Source organism: Haemaphysalis longicornis, unplaced genomic scaffold (assembly GCF_048455015.1).
Source record: "Haemaphysalis longicornis isolate Haplotype H1 unplaced genomic scaffold, Haemaphysalis longicornis Haplotype H1 scaffold_5, whole genome shotgun sequence".
Classification (NCBI taxonomy): Eukaryota; Metazoa; Arthropoda; class Arachnida; order Ixodida; family Ixodidae; genus Haemaphysalis; species Haemaphysalis longicornis.
Genome location: NW_027526385.1, coordinates 189,030,195 through 189,049,957, shown reverse-complemented (window position 1 = coordinate 189,049,957; position 19,763 = coordinate 189,030,195). Strand labels below are relative to the sequence as shown.

The following is a 19,763-nucleotide window of genomic DNA, read 5'->3' as shown; positions in this document are numbered from 1 at the left end:
CAGTTGGTGCAGCGTGGGGTAGAGGCAGGGCACTGCTGCGCGGCGTGGCCCCCACCGCAGCGAGCACACCTCTGTTTGTCCATGCAGCAGGCTGTCACATGTGCTTCATTACAGCAGCGTTTCGCTTTCCCTTACCCTTAAACTGCTCCTCGAGTTAATCCACCCTCCCAAATATTTATATTCCTTCGCTCTAGGTAATTCGCCATGCTGGATAGACACTGCGTCAGTGGTAGTGGCATTGAAAACCATTATTCCTGATTTTTCTGCGCTAAAATTTAGCAAGAGGTCGGTGGCTTCCTGACCGCTAATATTTATGAGCCTTTGCATATCTTTGTAGTGCTAGATAAGATAAATTCATTGGCACTTGAATTAAACTCACTGGCACCTGGATTAAATTGAGCGGAAAAACCTGTAGAAATAAAAATTAATAGAACGCGGCGTGCGAACTAAATAAAAATTGTTCCCACGTCGCGTGCGAACTAAAACTAAAACTTGTTACGCGGCGTGCGGCACTGCGAACTCAAAAAAACAAATTGTTCCCACGCGACGTGCGAATAGGCGAAAGGGACGCCTCTACACCATCACGGCCGCTGGATGAAAGGCGCAGCGGCCGTGACACCATGCACACAGTTGTTGCTACCGCAGCGCGGCATTTGCAAAACAAGTGTGGCAATGCCGCGAACTAGCACGACCTTTGACAGCACTGTTTGGACTATTGTCATTGTCCTGTTGTGTCAGCAGGCCTGTGTGAGTGCAGTGGTGTTCAGTTGGCGAGAGCGGCAGCCTTGTGCTATGGAAAAACGAAAACTTGGCCTTTGTTTCGCCGCACAGATAACTTTAATTCGGCAGACTCGACGATTCCTCCTAGAAGTACTGGGCTCCTATCTGCCAGGACCAAGCAAAAACAGCGGGGAGCGAAGGGACGTGTTTCCTGATCTCTGGAAGCTGCGAGTGCGATATGCCGCAGTGGAGGGCATTATGTTTGCTAGTGGCCACCGGATTTTACGAAGAAAGGTGTGGCGTCCCCGCCTCAAGGCGAAATCCGCCTCATGACACAGCGCATACCAGTTCTGCTACTACCGTGTTTTGTCCGTCATCCGTTCCGTGAACGTCAGGGGTATGTGGCGCAACGCTGCAGTGAGCGGAGGTACCGCGTTTTACTTTCTGCTTTTCCGTTCCGTAGAAGGCAATACAAGCCGTTGGGTGCTGCTGTTGCTGTTAGAAGAAAAACCACTTGCACGTCTTATTGCTGCATGACGTGTGTACCGAATTAGTTCGTTGTTACTGAAATGAGCTGTTCTCTATAATGGAAGCAATGCCTAGAGTGTGTGTTGCTACTGTCTTCGTTTCTTACGCACCAACTTCGTTCAAAAGTGATCGCGAGCACTGCTGTTTCAGGAACGCAGTGAGGCTCGAATGGAACGAACAGCCTCTAGCGCAGTCGGCCGTTTATTCATGTTTTAGAGCAGCCGCCTCGCTTTGTAGGCATGTCGCAGGCTGCGCGTTTGATAGCGGCGAAGTTCTGCAGTCATACTGACACAATACAGAAGGCAAGACAAGATCGCACGAGACGGCCGCTGTTTAAATGCTTTACTGTCTATCTTTGCGTAAATACCAATCTTGACCAAGTGGCCCGAATTTCCCATTTGCTGAGCTTTTAATGCAGACAGGATGTTCTGCCCATGCCAAGCGTTCACGGGGCGCCAGCAGTTTATGGCTTGAAGTGTGCATTGTGTGGCAATGCCATGACCTAGCGATTCCCAGTCCGCGTTCGCCAGCTAGCTCGTAGCTTTCAGGTCTGGCTGCATTGTGGCAGTGATTGCCGCGACAGTTTCTGATCTCGCAACCATTCCACAAGGTTACTATGGTGCATCAAAAGACCTCAGGTACTAAAAACAACTGTTTGTTCGGTTGTCAGGGTGGAAATGCAGATGTGTATGTCTCACGAGGACCCGCAAGAAGTAGACGACGACTCTCAGCGATGGTTATAGACGAGGAACCGGAGAATTGGAGTTGCAATGAGCGCGGTAGTTAGCTGGAAACATTTCGCTGTTGGTACCTACCGTGTTCCAGTAATCTTGGTAAGGAAAGAAAATTCTTTGTTGCAGGGATGCTTAGGACGCGTTTGTTTAGGTAGTGTTATCGGATTATTTTGCCCTAGCGTCTACTTGTTCCTGTGATATTTGTACTAGGGCTAAATTCTGATCTCCCTAGAGATCACTCTAGTTGCTCGAAGACGTTTATTAAGAAATATACACGAGATTATACATTTTGCAGCTGTCTCAGTGGTTTCTGCACATGACAACAAACCAACGTGTACTCACTGTGAGTGTGGACCAAGCCTGTTTCCTTGTTCATTACAAACTGCAACAACTGGTAATACAACAGTAAAGTGACTTTAACACGCAGTCAATCCAGAGTGCACAACACACTGCATACCGTAATGGATAGCTACAGATCTGCTTAGGTCTCAGACCAGGGGACGTGTGCAAATTTTCCATTTATCAAAAACACACGGAAAAATAACGCTGCAAATAATATACGCAGCTGGGTTACTCAGCGGAACAGTCACTGAGGCACCGGTGCAGATTTAACTGAAGCATGCTTGCACGTGGCTTGAAAAAGAAATCGTAAGAAAAAGGACCAATTTGTTTATTTTCTTTCATCTGCCAAAACTGTTTGTTTTATGCAGTTTGTATTCTCACTGAGTCGTCATTCATTCACATGCAATGAACTGTCCTTGCGGTCTGCTTCTTTTTGTAGTCGGCTGCGAAACCACTTGCAATGTTACCTAAATGCAGGGCATGAGTGCTGCACTGGCATGATTGCCTCACTCTAACATCCCATTGTGCGCTCCCGCAAAATAACCGTGACACCGACTTTGAAACAGTTCCACTTGATTCAGTGTTTGACCCAGACAGTGTTATCGCTAGCGACTACACATTCTGCCCCTATGAAACACTGTGATTAGTTGTTGCTGTGAAAAAAATCCAAACCCTGGAGCACAAACAAAGTCTGAGCCAGTCATCTTGGTTGTTCTGTACATTGTTACTAAGCCTACTACACCACAACCAAGGAGTTGCCAATTGAGCAAACTGCATGCGGGTTTTATGAGTATCCATCAAAATTGCACTACTAACAGTTGATGTGAAAGAAGTAGTTCCGAAATGTTTTATTCTTGTAGCAACCTGCAAGCCATTGAGAGTATTCTCAGTGCGAGCATTCCATCCAGGGAGACATGTTTCTCTATACTTTTATGAAGATATATTACTCATCTCTGCTCAGTGAGGTTCATATCTGGTTGCGTTCCGATAAAAATGTTAGCACCACTACTGATGTTTAAGACCAATTCTCCCCACTATCTCATCTTGCATTGTTGATTTTCATAGGCATTCAAGCAAAAAATAAAAGACAATCAGTCACCGCAATTTTTTTTCCACCAAACAGTTTATCGGGTAGTCGTTGGGTAACTGCCTCCAATTCAAGTAGCCAATCATGAATTCTCCCAGTGACATCATTGTCACTGTCCAGTTTAGCGCTCACTGAGCCCCGCATAATTTATTGTTCGATACTGTCACAAGAAACCTGCACCTTCGGGTTGACATCAAGACACTGTCACGCAAAAGAACAGTAAACGAAAAACTTGTCATTTACAGCATGCGCTTCTTTACAGCATGTGCTTCTTGAAGTGTTTGATAGCTACACAGAATGAATCTCAAGTGTGTTCTCTGCTTGTGACTGCATTTGCCTGCCTTGCACCAGTGTTGCTGTATTGAAGGGCGACACCAATTGTTTGCTTGGAGAGAATTACAGGCGTACTGTTCTGTTCTTCGGTGCTGAGGTCCCTCTGTGGACATCAGTATTGCAGTGCTCATTTGACCACTTTCGGTGCAGTAAATCTTCCCCCATTTGAAAATACCCCTTTGAAATAGACAGAAATACCCCCTGGTTCCATTATTGTTTCTGTCAAAGCCTAAACTAAATGGCTCTGGACACACATTTGCGGTTCTACAGAGAGCATGACGCTTACGACCCACTTCGTCGTCTTCGTTCACGTCCTCAGTTCTTTGCTGCACCACTACATCTGCGACCGGGATTTTGGAAAATTTTTACTGCAGGATTCTCCCTTTGCCGATGTCCACGGAACCCAGCACGTGTGCAGCCTGTTTGGCGTACCTGTTTGACGGGATGGACTGGCTGGAACGCGCAGCCTGCCGCTTCGGTTCGCCATCTGAGGTACAGCTGATAGCAGCTGCATATAAATGGAACAATGTGGCAATTGTCGGCATGGCTGCACCATAAAGGGTATGACACTCGCAAACCACTTTCTTTTTCTTGTTTGTGTGAGAAAGCAATACGGGAAACGTTTTCATACTCGCAACGTGTTTCTCGTTCTGCCATGCCCATGGCGAATGTGCTTGCTTGTTGATTATGGCGTACGTGTCTTTGAAAGATTTATTACTGGAGACGGAAACCAACCCTGGTCCCACTCTTCAAGAAGTTATGAATGAAGCATGCAAATAGCTGCAGGTATCAGCGTCGTGAAAGAACAGAACAAAGTGGCAACGCAATCCCCAACAACTGTGCACGCTAAACTGAATGCTCTGTTGAACGCAGAGAGCAGGGTAGCAGACGGGAAAGACAAAACTGATCGTTTGGAAGAACCGTGGCTATCTTAGCATGGCTGGCAGGTGGATGTCCTTGAAAACAGGAGTTGGTGATCGAACCTTTTCGTTTACAGTAGTAATGAAGAAGAGAAAGGGAAACAAAATATGGCCTTTAATTTTGAAATTGCTCCATTCTGGAGACACAACCAAAATATTTCAGTTTCAGGACTGCACCAAACCTAAAGAATCCAACATTGGTCGGCGGAAATTTTTCTTTAAGCGTGTGCAATATTGGGAAACGGGTTTGGGGCAGCTGCAATACAAATCGAGAAAACAAAGCTAAGGTCAAACTGATCTATGATATAACGTTAGGAATTATAATGATGTGTTTGTATGGGATGAAGAAAGTGACGACAGAGTACCAATAACCAGGAAAAAATTGAATTTAGCGAAAAATGGAAACAGCCCAATCAACCAGAGCAGCAGCTAAATTATCGTCATCATAAATTCAAGAAGCGCACGGAACAAAACAGAAGAATTTGAAGTGTTTCTTTTTGGGGCTCACTCTACAAGTTGTCACAACCACAGAAACATGGCTGTCGTTGCGAATTCCGAGCGGCGGTATCTTCCCACCAGGCTATACTATTTTGCGCAAAGATATATACACTCAAGGAGGTGGTGTTGCAGTTTTAGTGAGGGACAACGTTCTTACAATGCCTATGCCTGGCATAGGTTGTATAGAAGTGCTATGGGGTAAGGTTATGGTTGGGAACTTGTATTTTTTATTGGAAATATGAATTGTCCCCAAAGTGCCAATTGCAGTGCGCTGCTCGCACTGGCACACTATGTGCAACGTTATCTTTAGGACATTCAAAAAATTATACTCACAAGTGACCACAACCTCTCTCAATAGACTAAGCAAGCATTGCTCAATCACAGAACTGCCAATCCATTCTGCACCAAAGCACTGTTGAAAACTGCTTTTAACTATGGATATAAAGAGATTATACAGACGCAACACGTGTCACTCAGAATAGTAGCAGTATATTAGGCCTCACCATTCCAGATAGCAAAATTTCTTAAGTAGTAGTCACTGGAATTGGAGATCACAAAGCAACCACATGCTCCTTAATGCTTGTAACCTGTCGCGCGCTCGAAGGAAAAATACCCAGGTATACAACTAAATACGGATTATGTCAGTGTCCTTGACTTCTTGCCCTTTCATTGAATCACCGCCGCTGAGCAGTGGAGAGAAGCACTGGCATCCCACGACATGGAGGTACAGACCTCCCTGATTGCAAAGGGCAGCCTCACTCGTCGCTGGTCTGATACGAACGGCCCCCAACTTCTTGCTGTGAAGGCAAATACAGCTTAATATAGCTTACTCTCTCTCTTTCTCCCTCTCTCTCCCCATCTCTCTCTCTCTCATAAGAATCTTATCCTGAATTCTTTCAGTGTTATGATGATAAAAGCGCGTGAACTGGTAACTTACGGATGGTTTTTGCGGCCAAGGTTAACGACTGTCTCGTAAAATACATTATCAAAAAATAGACTACGCAAAACGAATCCATGTATATCAATAGATATTATACATTTAAAACAGAAAATTACAAGGCTCAGGAAACCTAGTCACAAAAGAACTTTTTATTTCTGTGTACAAAACAAGTTAGTCCACTGTCTCACGTGGAGACAGCAGTGAAAATGGCTAAACAAGAGTACTTAGACGTAATTTTAAATAACTTCATTAAAACATCCCCTCATAAATTTTGGCACTACCTCAAATCTAAGGATCCTAAGCAGAACAACTTATTGGCAGCGGAAGCCTTAACCAAGGCTACCCAATTTAAATTTTTGCAGACGATTTTCACAGTTGACAATGACATCATCCCAGATGATGTCGTGCTCGCAAACAACATAGGTGAGGTACCAGGTGAACTATTTAAAATGGAAGCAGGAATTGTTTATTTCTTAGTCAATATCCTGATGGTATCCCAAGCATTTTTCTTAGAAGGTATGCTGAGTGGGTTTCTAAATGCTTATTGCTGGTATTTATATAAACATGAGAAGTCCCACAAGAGCAGAAAATTGCCAAAAATTATTCCAACAAATAGGTCGGGGCGCTGCAAATCATTTTGTGCTTCGTCCCATCTCGCTCACTCGTACAGTGGGAAAAATTTCCAAGTATTTAATACTAAAGCACATTGTATCCTTCGTTAAAAGTGATTCCATAATCAACCGCAACCAACACAGATTTAGGGGTGGTTTGTCGACAGTAACCCTGCTAGTATAGGCTGCACAACTGGGCACTACCAAATGATAAGTGCAGACAGTTGGATATTGTGTTCCTGGACGTATCAAAAGCCTTTGACCACTTGTCACACCAAGTTGCAAAGCATTCTTGGATACGGCATTCTTATGAAATGGCTAAAAGTTTATTTACCAGGACGTAACAATTCAATCATTTCGAAGAATAATCATCACACTGTGTTAATGTTAATCTGGTGTGCCTCAGGACACAGTTTTGGCTCCCACTCTCTTCCTGCTTTTCATCAACAACAGAGAGAGAGAGAGAGCTCTTTATTTGAAGAAAGCCGAGAGGTCTGCAGGCATGTATTCGCCTACATGCTACTCTGTGGGGATAGGGTGAAGGGATTAAAGGCCCTAAAGGAAGCAGGGCGAAAGAGAGGGGAAGAAAGGAAGAGGTAAAAATAATGTAACATGGAGTGTTCCGTGGGTCACGTAAAAGTCCAGGTGACCGGTCTCGCAGGATGACGACACATAGTTCTACATTTTCTCTGCGACGCCGATGTCGTGTAAATAATCAAACAGGGCATCAAACACTTTTCGCTGGGATGTTGGAGATGACCATGATCTAAGAAGAGCTTTCAATGATAAAAGTTCGTTGTTGAGGCACTCGGTCTTCTTGGCGAGGTGGTTCCTTTCCTGGTTGTACGCCAGACACTCTAATAAAATGTGTTCAGCAGTTTCTGGCAAACCACAGTTATCACAATAAGGGTTTGTGGTTTGACCGAGACGATGTCAGTAAGAGTTTGTAAGGGCTGCGTTGAGGCGCAACCGATGGTAGAGCGTCTCAAGTCGACGTGGGATTCGCCCTGGGAGCCTCATTCTCAGGTCAGAGTCTATATGATACAGAAAGGGGTGATAAGTTTCGGGGAATGACCAGAGGCAATTTCGTTCCTCTAAGGCAAGCTGCTTCGCTAGCGCTGCAGCCTCGTGCTTTCTAAAGAGAATTTTCCTTGCATTGCGCAGTTGTAGCCCTCTGCGAGCCGCCTCATCTGCTTTCTCGTTGCCGAGAATACCACAATGTGCAGGTATCCATTGCAAGGTCACACAATGCCCAGCGACGTAGGCTAGATGGTGCAGGTAGGTGACGTCGCGGGATACATGGTCGTGAAGGCTGAAGCAACTGGCGTGCCGTAGGGTTTGCAGCGCTGTCTTCGAAGCCGTGAATATAGCCCATTCTGCTGATGGCTGGCGAAGAATGTAGCGGAGGGCTTGCTTAATTGCATGAAGCTCGGTCGACGTGGATGACGTTGCACGTTCAAGGCGGTAGGACAGCGCTTGGCCAGTTGACGAAATGTAGATGACCATGCACTACTGTGAGGTGTAGATGAACCGTCCGTAAAAATGTGGGCCATATGTGAATAACAGCCACTGATGTGGGCAAGCGTGAGTTGAAGGAGGCAGAATTGAGGGAGAGTTTGCTTTGAGTTGACACCAGGTATGTTGAGTTTTATGCACACGGGTGAGAGAGTCCAGGGGGGGGAATCAGACGGCATGGTTGGTCGCGCTTGGGATGGTACAGATATGTTAACAGAGTTTATCATATCTGTGAAGCTGGAGCTTTCGTTGTGCTGTACAACACGGGTCAAAAGATTGGTTGTTGTGTGAAATCGATACCGCAGGTATATTCGGAATGTCTCCTGCAGCCGAAGAACATCTAAGGGCAAGCAGCCAGCCTCCGCAACGGTACCAGCTCAGGAAGAGCCCCTAGGAAGGCCAAGGCAGGTGCGCAGACAATTATTCTTTATCCACCGGAAATGAATGAGTTTCGAGAAAGCCGGTCTGTCATCGACAACATCCTTGCTCTCGTGGAGTCCCTAGAAAAGGGACTACACCACGGACACATACCAACAGTGGTTTATCTAGACATAAAGTCGGCATTTGATTCAGTCTCTCATACAGTCATTCTAGAGTTCCTTGCTGCTCTTGGACTTGGTGGGAGGCTGTATGCATAGAATTCCAGCTACTTGGAACGACGAGAGCTTTTTATGAGCACACCAGAAGGTCCTATGTCATGTTACAGTATAAAGAAAGGGGTACCTCAAGGAGCGGTTTTGAGCCCTCTGTTATTCAACATTACACTAACCGACCTAAAGCGTGTGCTTTCTCCTGGCGTAAAGGTCACAATTTACGCCAACAACATCTGCATTTGGAGTGAAGCAAGGTCACATCTAAATACGCAACAGAGGCTCCAGAAAGTTCTAAAATACCTTGCACCGAAGGGCCTCCGCCTCTCACCTGAAGAGAGCGTTGTCATGGCATTCACCCGCAAGTGGATGACTAAGTACCCGTTAATCTTTAGGGGTCGTTGCCTGCATTATGTGCGCACTCAGATACCTTGGGATAACCAGGATCGAAACCTCTCCTGGGCCCCTGAGGTTCAGAGACTACGTACTCGCATTTCCGTGGTGGCACAAGTCATTGGATACCTTGCCAGAAGTCAATGAGGCAGTGACTGTCGATCGATGGTGCTTCTCTCCAAGGCTTATGTTGATGGCTTGCTGCATTACAGCCTGCCTGATTTTGCAGCGGCTGTCAGCCACAAGCAAAAAGCAGCTTGATGGGGCGAGAAATAATTCATCAACAACATAGCTAATGATATAGACCTAACAGTATGCATGTTCATAGCTGAGTGCATCATTTACCAGGAAATACAGACCATGGATGATCAAATAGTTTCGATGCACTCAAAAGAATTGCAAAATGGTACCAGGACTGGCAGATAATGAACCGGTCTACATGACTGTCACCAGAAAGAAAAACCCTTTATTTTTTCCACAGTAGTTCCAGGGAAAGGAACTACAAAGGCTCAAAGAACACAAGCACTTCAGTATCATTGTTTCTTCAGACCTAAAATTGAACAAGTACGTGTCATACATAGCAACTGAATTAGTCTGAGTACTTCTTTCCTTTCAAACGGTGCCTCTTAAACGCTTTGCCAAAAACTAAGCTACTTGCATACATGTCACTTGTTTGCTCCATCATTGAACATGGTGCCTTATGTTGATTCTCATATATACTAAGTGTGCGATGGCAAGGTTAGAGAGCGTACAAGGAAGAGCAGCAAACTGACACACCATCTCACCCTCTTCCCTGTGTGCAGCACTGTTGACGCCACCATGCAGGCCACCCAAGCCCAGAAAGAAGCCATCTCCCGAGATGGCCTTTGACCACCGAAGAAACCCACCATCTACAGTCAAGCATTGAGGTGAACTCCGCAAACTTGCTCCCCACCCATACTCCCTCCTAATCCCTCTTCACCACCTCCTTCCTGGCACCTTCAGATGCAGAACACGCTTAAAGAACTACAAGACCTCCATTCCCAACTCCTCCATGCCAAACTTGAGAATGAGCAGCTTGCCTGAGAAAATGCCTTTCGGAAAGTCTAAGCCAGTGTTTTCTTACCCAATCTACCACCCTGACCTAGACTGCTCCACCTGCTCCTGAAATAGCGTCCCTCCGCACCATAATTGAAAAGGCATTAACAACACTTGAGCACAGGACGAAATTGCCGCTATCAGGTACGCAGTACAGGACTAACACGGTAACCTCTTGAAGTGGACCAGGCAGTTTGTGCCTCTCCCTTCCACAGCCCCCCCTCATACACCATAAACCGTGCTCATAGCAGCCAGTATTGACCATGGTGCAGAACTGTTAGACATGACGCGTTATATGGCAGCAGAGCTGCCACGGCTTCAAACACACGCGCACGAATTTCCAAGCTCATCTCCAATCCCTCTCCTCTCCCCCATCCCTTACTGCACTAGAAGAAGTAATTACCTTCCCTAAACTCCTCATTTACACTGCCCATCAATCCCCATCGCACCCCTCTGTCGCCATCTTCTCCCATCGGAACTTTGCAGCGACTCATCATACCCTCACTTCACCAATCCCACGCCACATCACCGTACAAACGCCAAAACCATTCCAGGCCAAAATGCACATCCTTAAAGGGACCCTGCAACACTCTTTGAGCACTGCAAGTAAACCTGCGCGATGTTTAGATTACATTGCCAGGAATACCTGAGCCAAATATTGCACGTGCACGTGAAGCGGTGAGCGCGCAAATCGATGTGAAAGACGCGGAAAAACCAACCGCTCTCTCTTCAGCTGTCCTCATTATGCAACCCCTGGCATGGTCTAAGGGACGTCACATAGGCCATGGCTGCCCGATCGGCTGTCACTGGTCAACTTCGCGGCTAGATTCTCCCATTTCCGTCGTCGTCATCGCTGTGTACGAACCTCTTCTATGCCTGAACCTGTAGGCACAGTTTTACCGTTTCTTTTGTGTTTTGAGTGCGCGCGGAGTTTGAGTGATGAACTCAGTACTTCCCTTTCAACAGGACCACTCGGCTACAACCGTTCATTGCTTCAAAAACGCCCTACCAGCCCGAGCGCGCACTTGCGAGCAGGCACCCACCATGCCTGCTTTTTTGTGGCACCAGACCGGAAATAGGCCCCTCCGCGTTGCGGAGAAAAGGAGAAAACTACCCGGCATGTGATATATCGAAGGCCGCCAAAGAGAACGCCGCGAGCCGCCCCCCTCTCCGGGAGAGAGCGCGCAGCTTTCGTCGCGTTGTCCGCGGTCGAGTTGAGAGGGAACGATTATGCGCGATTTCTCATCGCGTGTAGTTTCGTTAATTGTGAACGGATTTTCATAATTCTTGCGGGAGGAGATTTCTGGGGCAATAGACTTTATCCTAAAATACATTACTAGTAGTCGATGGCAAGTGTTGCAGGGTCCCTTTAACATCTGCAGCCCCCCAAATGACCCACACGCAAGCTTTGCACCTCTTTTAAAACAAACTCTAACGTTTGCTGGAAAGGACCCAATAGTGATTTGTGGGGACTTCAACCCACCGTGCTTGGGGCTACCTGAGAGCCACTCACAAAGGACAGCTTCTTTGGGAACTCGCGCAGCAACTACACTGGCCCTTCTACCCCTACGTGCACAGGCAATAGTGCACAAAGAGACACCCACCTGGGCCGCACCTTTCAGTGTACTATGCACATACATGGCCGACTGGCAAACACTACCACACACACTAGGCAGCGACCACTAAGGTAATAAACTCGCCCTTCCCTCACTAACCTACTTCCCCCCTAAACTGAAACACCCCTCAGTTACGAACTAAGACGCATTCCAGCCTCCCACTCTGCGGGTACAGACGCCCTGGGAGAATGGCTTCGAGCCCTACTTGGCATCCGCACCAAACATGAGCACTTGGTGGACCTTGCCACCCCATCCCCGTACATTGGCCCTCACATGCGACCCCTATGGGTAGCCTTCTGCGGCATAGAGAAACGTTGGAGGCAGCGGAAGTACAACCACGTTCTCAAACCTAAACTAGCACGTCTCCATCCCGAAATGCAGCAACATGCACAAACCCTCGCCCACACCAGCTGGAACCAGCTATGGGACTCCCTCAATGGTACACTTTCTATAAAATGCAGTTTTGCTGTCCTTTGGACCTCCTTCACCCCCAAAACTCCAAACACCACAGTAACGGTCGGTCACGACAATCGATACACTCCCTCAATCAGGGCCCCGACACACTACTTACCACACTTAATTAACACTAGTCCACCCAGTGAATAAGTCGATGCCAATGGGAATGCTCATAAAATTCTTGCTGATAGACAAACCGTAACGACAAATTTGGCTCAATTTGTTGGCATTCCTTAGCACTGCAGTTACTTGTGGCAAACATTTGTCAGCAAATAAGGCGTTCAGGGATTTTAGTTGTGCCCATGGGCGTCCAAAAGGGGGGGGCAAGGGGGGGCAACTGCCCCCCCCCCCCCCCCCCTTCTCCCCTGAAGATGTGGATATTTTTATGTACTGCAAAAAAGCTGCACAGCTTGGTTGGCCCATAATTAAAGTAACTTTGCCCTGGATAGAAGAGAGGAGAGAACGACACCGATGTTCTCTCCTTTGTCGCGTCCTTTAGCGCAAAGTTTTTTTTTAATTATGTACGTCCAACTAGTGCAACAATCCACGCCACTCAAATGATTAGTACACTCAGGTCATGCGTATCCATATGGAACGCCCTTCAGGACTGCTGTCAACATTGCACTTTAGACACTGACTAACATTGCCGGTCATGTGACGGCAGTGAAACAGACTGCCTGTGCTGGCTATTGAAGATAGCGAAAAATTTTGAAAGGTTTGACTTTTTTTTTTTTCTAAACTCTAGATTTATGCAGTCTTACCGCAGGAACTTCAGTTTTCAAACAAATTTGCGGCTATGTATAGCAAAAAATCTTCCCCGCTACACTTAGTCGGGAGAGTGTAACATCCTCCCGTGCCGTCCCATCACCTTGTACTCAATCGCGAAATCGCGAAATGTCGGCACCACCCAAGCCCCGAAACAAAACCCATAAATCAGCCCCTCAAAACGCTTGTACGCCTGTACTGCACTGAAAGTCAGGGAGGCCAGTACTATCTTTATTACGTGAGCCATTTCAACAGCCTTCATCACACATGTCATCTCACAATTTGGCCACAAAAACCCGAGGCGTCTGCAGCTGCTATTCAAGGAAGATTGACGGAGTGCAGTTGTATGTATGTGAACGTATCGTGCTGTGTGCTGGTGATCAGTTGGTGTGAGTTGAGAACCCTCGTGCAGCGAGACTGACCACTCGCAGCATTTTTCTTCGGCACGATAGAGGCACAACCAAGGGCGTCCGCAGAACTTTTTGCAAGGGGAGGGGGGAGGGGGGGTGGCAAAGTGACAGTAACAAAGTTACAGTAACTTTTCGCATTTTCTTTGTTAACTTTATTTCTTTGTTCGGTAATAAAATCCAATGTATATTCTTCTAGTCTGGTTGTAATTTGCTGTTTGTAATTGTTGTAACCACAAATAGCGCCTTTTTGGTGCTATCCAACCGTACCCTCCCCTTGCAAAAAGTTCTGCGGACGCCCTTGGTTGTGCCTCTATCGTGCCGAAGAAAAAATGCTGCGAGATGCAGAGCCAAACGGCTGTTGTTATGGGACAACTTCAGCGTAGTTGCTCCAAAAGTACACTAGGGGAAATAATAATAATATATCCTTGAAGGCCAGCGTCCCCAGTGAGCCAGATATAACAGCTCAAGCTAGCAATCAAATGTAACAGCTATATACTGCTAAAAAAAACCATATACTGCTAAAAAAAACCTGCTAGAGCACATAGAAACACCAAAAATGTGACTGGGTAAATGCATAAGGATATTCAAAACATCTAGCCGCAAGCTGCAGGTTTCTTGGGGGATCTCCGATGTTTGGAAAACTCCACTCGTGTGCATCATTCGGGATAAGATAGGTGACACATGTTCTTATACGTAGCCTTCAATCATGTCGTCATGTGTGAAAAAAAAAAAAAAAAAAGTACCTGCTGCAGTAGCGTAATGGCTAAAGCATTCTATCGCTAAGCAAGAAAATGCAGGTTGGTTCGATCCTGGTCATCACAAAAGATTTTGTAGTATTCTAAATGATGCTTTGGTGGCCTAAATAGGGTCACAGCCCTCTACTGTGGTGTACCTCGGGGGCCATATGCAACTTTGTCGTTTTAAACCGGAAAATTTGATAATTTTGTCAGTGGACAAAACGATTGTTACTGGCAGAGGTTTTTGAAGAAACTGAAATCGCATCAAATTTGTGGCTCATATTTTTTGTGCTGGTATACAACAATTTTCCGTCCACTTATTGCTTGTGTGTTGGCACATTCACTTCTGAAACTTCTTCCCACTCCCTCTGTATTCCAAGATGGCTCACTCCTGCCCATGAAAACATTGAGACATAGCAAAGAAATGGTTGTGGGGGCAGTGCAAAACTCGATCTCCAGACTGTCTGGAAAGAAAGAGGCCTGAGGCCTGTTTTCTTTCCAAATGACATGCATCACAGTAGTGGGCAGTTTGCACTTCTCATAGAGGTGTGTGTCTGCTAGCTGCTGATATCGTTGATGAAAACCATTGGAAGCCTGTCACCCAGCTGCTACACTGACGGTTACCATTCTGTGTGCGTGCTTTTTATTGAGTGGCAGTGCTGTCTTGCCTTCTCCGAGAACACTTCGGAATGCCATCAGGGACATGTCCTTATTACTAGATCAAAATTAGAGAATCAGGAGGCCTGCACAGTGTTAGTGGCTTGTGGTCTTCTGCTGATCATAGTTCACGAACATGATTGTCGTACAGTATCACACAGCTCTCGGCAACTTTTTTGTCTCTAAATCGTCGCTCATTGAAGTGGGAGGAGCGGCTTTAAAGTGAATAAGTTTTGCTGCCTCGTGGCCCTTTGCAAATGCTCCATCCATGGTGTTCAAACTTTCATTAAAATGTAGGTCCAGATTATTCTAGAGTTAGCACAATATAGGTATATGGCTGACTCCACCTTGCACTGTAGTGCTTGACTCTGGGCACTTGTGCGAGGCTGTAAATGACGTTTACCGCAGTCCAACTTGCTTATACCAGTACCGATTGGTACAATATATTGGATGTAACAATGAACAGTCATGGCACCACCAGCTTAGTGGCCAACTGTGTTAAAAAAAAAAAAGGCCACTTATTACAGTTGCCACTTACCTCGTTATCGATTGCAACGATTGAGCCTAAGAGCATTAGTCAACTTGATCTCTTGTTTTTAAACGTGCGAGATCATATAATCTAATTATGTGCGAACACAAACAAAAGCAAGTTGCTTATTATTTGCGCTGACTGACTGCTGCTTTCTACGTGGCCAGTCAGTAAGCACGAAACCAGTCAGTATGTATGAAGCACAAACCACCCAACTAACAGCCCAGCTATAATAAGCTATTCAGTTGATCAGAACAGAATTGAACATGCTGGCAAATGGGCCCTGTTTGTGTCACATTTACGTACACATTTCAGGTTGGCTTTCTGCGTGCCATACCGCTTGGAGCGCGAGGTGACCTGGTGCGTGTGGCCTGCCGTGTTCCACAAGCTGGTTTAAGGCATGGGGAAGAACAGTGGCAAAAGAGGTGGATTGTCCTGTCCTTTCTGTTTTACTGTTTGTTGGACTTTATCCTTTTTGTTCCTAGTCACTGTCATCGGGAGCTAGAACAAGGGAAACAGCCAAGGGGACAGAGCATTTACGCTTGCGTGGCCTGAGTTGTGGACGCGAGAGCGTGGGGCTGTGGGGCGTTTCTGACAACGTGTAATTCTATGCTATTTCCTGCGTACAATTTCTAATTACGGCACACTTTAGCTTGCTTCTGTACATGATCCAGGCCTTTTATTGGTTGTAAAGAGCTGAGCACAAACTTTTGCCTGATTTTTGTTCGTAGAAACGCTTGCTTGGCGCTTGGGTGTGATGGCGTTAGTTCTGGCTGCAACTGGTGACCGCATTTGCCGACTAAGAATGAACTTCACCGTGGGCTTGCAACGCTTGCGAATATCAGGTATCCTTTTTTGCTGTGGTACCACTAATATTATCGTTGGTGAGACCACCGGCATGCCTGTTCCTTTCCACACTCCAGAAAGTAGTCTTCCACAAGCGAGAGGTTTCAGAGTGGGTAGTTGTAGAACACAACTTGTTTCGGTACTCAAATCGCTTAACCTAAGTATGAGCCGGTTGGGCTTCATTCCCAGCCTGTCATGTGGAGGAAATGGAAGTTTTACACATGAAAGTGATACTAGAAATATAATGTAGAAGTGCAAGTTTCCATTTTGTGTATTTCCTATCGGTTACTGGTGCGTAACTGCTTAAAGAACGCAAAAGGTTTTCAGGAAGTCGGTGATGGCATCTTATTCATTTAAAGTGTGGGAATGAATGCTTTTTCTAAGAAATGACTTCCACAAATTAGTTTATAGCAGGTGCATTACCCTGCATGTTGATTATGGTACCTATATTGCCTTATTGATTAGTAAAATTGACGGAATTGGCAGGTGATCTATTTTTTCACTTAAGTTTAAAAACAGAGCACTTGTGTAAAGGTTGTTCATTGAGAATTGGAAAATATCCCTGGGCACCTAACTCTCCCTACGTAATATAAAGGCAAAAGGCAGGGATTATGAAAGGCTTCTCCACTGTCGCATCATATTTGTGCCTCTTTCTTCACTTTCATTCAAATCCCACATGAAGGGAAATGTGTTTCGTTGATTTATTTTCTCTTTACAGGGGCGGCCATTTTGGTGCCATTCTTATTGACGACTACGGTCAAATTTCACGTTTGGCGAGGCATCAAAGGCTTTCTCCTAAGTTTTGTGCAATTTTTACAGCCAATTTTTGTCGCGGCTGTAGCGGCCGTCACTTCCGCAGCGGAAGAGGAGACTGATGTTGCTCGATTTCCAGATCATTACATCCTGCCAATACGTCTGGATACTTTTTATTGGGAGGTCGTGCTGGCCGAATGCAAAGGTGGAGGGCAGTGCACGCATGAAGTTCCATTGCCCGCAGCCTTGCAGCGCTGTGAAAAATTACTGCAGTGCCGTTTCTTTAATTGTCAGAAATAGACAAGATGAGAGGTAATCAAATTGCTTGGCAAGAGGTGCTTGCAGTATCAGGACACTAACATTGACGATCGAATCCTTGGAAGAATTTAAGTGAACTTCATGGTACCGTATATAAACCGGAATATAGGTCGACCCGGTACCACACACTTTTCTGCGAAAAAGCCAAACTGGCGTTGCGCCGCCATATTCCCATTCTGCTCGGTGACTCAATCGCCTTCGGCTTAAACGTAGCGGTGTGAACTGCCGTCGACTTCCACCGCTCACCTTGGAGCAGACACGTACAGAAATGCATGCACGTGCACGCACAAGACGAGTAAAAGATGAAAAACTAGAGGAAAGGGAAAAGCAAATGAAGGCTTGATAGTGAGAGAGAGCAGTGCGACACAAAGGGCGATGGCGACGGACTACGCTTGCACATTGTTGCCAGACAACTATTTACATTCTTCCAATGACCGCTGTATAAGACGAGGGGTGACTTTTGTGCGTATTTTTTTTGGAAAAAAACTCAACCTCTATATACCAGTTTATACGGTACGTCTTGTTTGCCACACTTTTGTCAGTCTTGTTTCAAAGCCTTGTTCACGCGATCATACTGCTAGCAGCACTTAGAAACTAAGCGACACTCCGAAATAGCATGTTTGTGGCAGCAAATGAGCCAAATGGGTCATTTGGCCCCAGAAACAAGCAAATTTTCGTCATAATTGGAATTGTCACTCCCGTGAAGTCTTTTTGTAATCGAAAAACGACAAAAACCAAACGTCACTAGCATTGCCCGTGTCGCGCCGGAATGCGAGCACCTCAGTGGCAGTCGCTCCGGTCACATCACTCACTTTTGTCACTCACATTACAGTCAACTAAAAGCTTTACAGTGACCTGAACGGTGGCTAGAGCAGGTATTCGTTTTGCACTATAAATGGTGGTGGCACTGTAGTCGTCAACAACTGAGCTGAAAACAAACAAACAAAAAACAAAAAAGCCCGCACCCTGTCACATTGCTGGCAGATAAGAAGCATTGCGGCTTCACGTGTGGGGCGCTTAAAACCTGCACTGTAGGACGTCCAACTGCTTAGGCATTCTGTGGGTAGCAAAATGAGAAAAAAAAAAATATCTTCCAGGGCACTTTATATTAATTTTGCCTTTTCTGCTGGACAACAATGAAAAAAATGAAGTTTGTACCGGTGCAATCTTCGTGGCGGATTGTATTCGGCACCAGCACAAATTAAATTACAGTGACATTTCAACGGCCATAACTTCCCACCAGAAAGTATTTTGCGTTAATTTGCGCTCAGTTAACAAATTGATGATTGGTTCATGATCCTGTCCGTACTGAGCTACAAAGATGATGATGCGTAAAAATATACGACACCTGGAGTGATGACTGTTTAGAACTGTTTTTCTAGTCATTTCAATGTAATTTAGGCACGAGGTCGCTGGTTCGATTCCCGGCCGCGGTGGCCGCTTTTCTGACGGCGGCTAAAAACAAAAACGCCCGTGTGTACGAGATTTCGGCGCACATTAAAGATCCCCAGGTGGTCAAAACTAATCCTGAGCCCTCCACTACGGCGCGCCTCATCGCCTGCATTGCGTCGGCGCGTTAAAACCCTATAATCAATCAATCGATGTAATTTAGGCTCGGGCTGCACTGATGTGTGCTAATAATGCATAGGTTGCATTTATTTTTTCATCGCACAAGTTATTACACCTGTAAGTACTGCCACACCCGCAATAATTATAAAGATCAGAGTGGTATTAATGCTGTTGCTTAGCCGAATAGGAAATTACACACGCAAGCAGGGCATTTTTTTATGTAAAGAGGAGGTTAGCCCAGCAGGATAAACGCAGTGAATAAGGGGTTAGGGATCGCGTTCGGGCTAGTTGGTGCGCTTGTCCTTGTCTACTGTGTCCCTGTTTTTTTTTTTGTGCGCTTAAGATGAACGTTAAGGGGTTAGGGCTGGCCGCAAGCCGCCCGTGGGTCACACATTTGAATCTGCTTTCCATTTCTTTTCTGGCCCCACGCCCATCCACTCTTCCCCTTGGCTTTGCATTTTCTTCCCCTCCCATGAGAGAAATGTAATCGACGTCAACGTGTGTGACTGTCATGTTTGAAAAAGGGTGGTACCTCGCCAAAACGTCAGAGTAATGATTTTCCATGTGACTCTGTAATTGTGTATTCCATGTAGCAGCCATAAACTGTTTTTTTTTCAACGAAATATGCAAGCAATTATATTAGTGGCATACACAGGATTTCACTTGGAGGGAGGGCACCCCTCCCCCCCCCCCTTCCAAAAGACAAAGAGAGAGAGGAACTTAAAGGCCAACTGCACTCAAATTTTTTTTTGTCCAAACTTGATCCAAATAAGCATTCTAAGCTCTTAAAATCAAAATCGCTTTGGCGAAATCCTATGC

General features: G+C 45.9%; 1 protein-coding gene across 1 annotated transcript in view; it reads left to right on the top strand.

The window, feature by feature from the left end:
• Positions 1–693: 693 nt before the first annotated feature.
• The window catches only part of LOC144138905 (uncharacterized), a 33,389-nt gene continuing 14,319 nt past the window's right edge, over positions 694–19,763 (top strand). Inside the window, exons 1-5 of the mRNA XM_077671413.1 lie at positions 694–1,147; positions 4,119–4,305; positions 8,534–8,636; positions 10,015–10,119; positions 15,774–15,883. Of these exons, the coding sequence (XP_077527539.1) occupies positions 15,859–15,883 (25 nt within the window). The 5' untranslated portion in view covers positions 694–1,147; positions 4,119–4,305; positions 8,534–8,636; positions 10,015–10,119; positions 15,774–15,858. The remainder of the gene's footprint in view (positions 1,148–4,118; positions 4,306–8,533; positions 8,637–10,014; positions 10,120–15,773; positions 15,884–19,763) is intronic.